At 37.6% G+C, this 2,500-nt stretch overlaps 1 protein-coding gene across 1 annotated transcript in view; it reads left to right on the top strand.

Moving 5' to 3' along the window:
- LOC119578584 (glutamate-gated chloride channel alpha-like) overlaps window positions 1-2,500 on the top strand; it is a 30,337-nt gene that overhangs the window by 18,040 nt on the left and 9,797 nt on the right. The window contains exon 2 of the mRNA XM_037926153.1: window positions 2,342-2,424. Coding sequence (XP_037782081.1) covers window positions 2,342-2,424 — 83 coding nt within the window. The remainder of the gene's footprint in view (window positions 1-2,341; window positions 2,425-2,500) is intronic.

Genomic DNA, 2,500 nt, shown 5'->3' on the forward strand with positions numbered 1-2,500 from the left:
GAAGGGGCAAAATATGGTTTTTACAAAAATTACCTTTTATTATGTTTTTTTAATTTTAAAATTTTTTCCCCTGTCGTAAAGAAAACCCCGATTGGGTAAAATTAAAAACTGGTAAATTTTTGGATGGGGGGGCCGCGGGGGTCCCTCTGTCCTGTACGGTAATGATTCGCGTTACGGATATTGGTCATCTTTCTGTTATGATGTCCATTTTTTTCAACGCAAGGTGTTGTGTACATCATTACCGGTTGGTGGTTACCTCGTGATCATTAACCTGCTTTCACTCTCGACAAGGTTGTGTGATTACGCGGTGATCATTGATCTATGTCAACCTGCATTGGAGGAGATCCTCGTCTGTACATCACTGGCTATGAGTAATGATTTCGGATACGGATATTGATTAGTTAATCACTTTCAGTGGTCATCTTTCTGTTATGATGCACCATTTTCAACCATAAGGTGTGCGCGTTAGCCATCGTTAGCTATGGGCTAGTGGTTGCCTCGTGATCATTAACCTGCTTTCACTCTCGATAAGGTTGTGTGGTTACGCTGTGATCATTAATCTATGTCACCTGTCACCTACATTGGAGGGGATACTCGTCTGTAGTACATCATTTGTTTCATTATTTCTCTTATGATGCGTCATGTACGAACATAAAATCCACATGTGAAAGTAGGTTTATGATTTCCGGGTATTGATTATGTTGTTGTGGACATTGGTTTCGTCAAGGTCACTAATTACGTCACGGTCACTGACCTACTTTCACATTCATGTACGTACATGAATGTGTTTAATTCTGTCGTATATACCACTACTCATTATCATTACTATTATCGTTGCTGTTGTTATGTCTTGTTGTTATTGTGTTTTATCATTTTCATCATGATCATGATCCATTCTCTTCATCACCATCAACAGTATTGTACTAATTGTTCTTACTCCCGGTCCCGCGGAGGATCCACGAAAAAGAGGCACTCCCTCTTGCACTCTCCTCCTTCTGCCTTTTGCCTCTCCCCTCCCTTTTTTTATATCTCGCTCTCCATTTCACTTTCTGATTTCCTGCTCTGCCACCCTCTCACTTTCAAATCTTTCTTTAGATTCGCTCTTCCCTCCCACTTTAAGTCCTAAATCTTTCCCTCCCACGTCCTCCTCTTCCTCGTTAATCTCTTCCACCTCCTTCGCTCCCTTATCCCCTTCCCTCCCACTCCTTTTTCTCTTCCTTCCCAATACCCATCCCCCTTTCTCTTCCAGTCCCTTCTGTTTCTTCTTCCCCTTCCCATTCCTTTCTCCCTCGCCCCTTTTCTTTCCTCTTACTCTCCTGCCTTCTTTCTTAATTTTCTCCTCGGACAGTTGTGTAAATATGCATAAACTGACGGTTTAACTAGTTCAGTACGGAGTACTTGCCTCGAAGATTCATAATAATAATAACCATAATAGAAATAATATAAATAAAAATAATAAGTTATAACAATAACGATAATGATAATAAGAGTCACAATACGATTCTCATATACTCGTGATATTATGAGCGCATGTAGTGTGTGCCTTTTTTCAATATTTGTGTTGACAAGAATCACCCCATTTTCTACCCAAATGAATTTACTTGAAGTCTGTAGTCACATGGAATATGATTTCGGGCGTAACGTTCGAACGGACGAAACACAAGTAGGATAATAATAATAATATTAATAATAATAATAATAATAATAATAATAATAACAATAATAACAACAACAACAATAATAATAATAATAATAATAATAATAATAATAATAATGATAATAGTAATAATAATAATAATGATAATGATATTATTGTTGTTATTAGTATTTCCATAATTATTACTATTATAACTGTTATTATCATTATCGCTTTTATTGTTGTTATTTCACTATTATTATTATTGTTCATAGTAGTGATAGCGTCTACATTTTTTTGTATTCTATCATATTGGGAAATATTTCTTTTACTACCAAACGACAAACGATTGTGAATGACGGAAAATCGATCTTTATATTTACTTGATCCTGAACTTGGGGAGGGGCATCATTGTCACATAGCAGACCAGGGCACTAGACAGCCATAGACCATGGATGCTGAGTGTCCAGTTAGTAGGATTTTACCCCCTGTAATAGTAATTCATACTTATCCAGAATAAATCGCCAGCAAGATTTTGACATCAACATGGACATGGACAGGCATGGATGAACTCGGCTACTATCTCGCCAGAATGTGGAAAAATGCGAAATAGACATTAGTAGTTAACTTTAGAGATTTAGTCGCGGCTCTTTATTATTCATTTATATTGTTGAAGAGGAAGTTCAGCTGATTTCATAATTTCAGAGTAACGCTGAGGCTTTCCTGCCACATGGAGTTTCGCGAATATCCTCTCGACTCCCAGGTGTGCGGAGTCCATGTCACCTCCTGTGAGTACGGATGGGCTTTTATCAGCTTTACCTTGCAAAACAAAGGAAAGTAAAGAAAGAAAGAGAGAGAGAGAGA

This window comes from Penaeus monodon, chromosome 2 (assembly GCF_015228065.2).
Source record: "Penaeus monodon isolate SGIC_2016 chromosome 2, NSTDA_Pmon_1, whole genome shotgun sequence".
NCBI lineage: Eukaryota > Metazoa > Arthropoda > Malacostraca > Decapoda > Penaeidae > Penaeus > Penaeus monodon.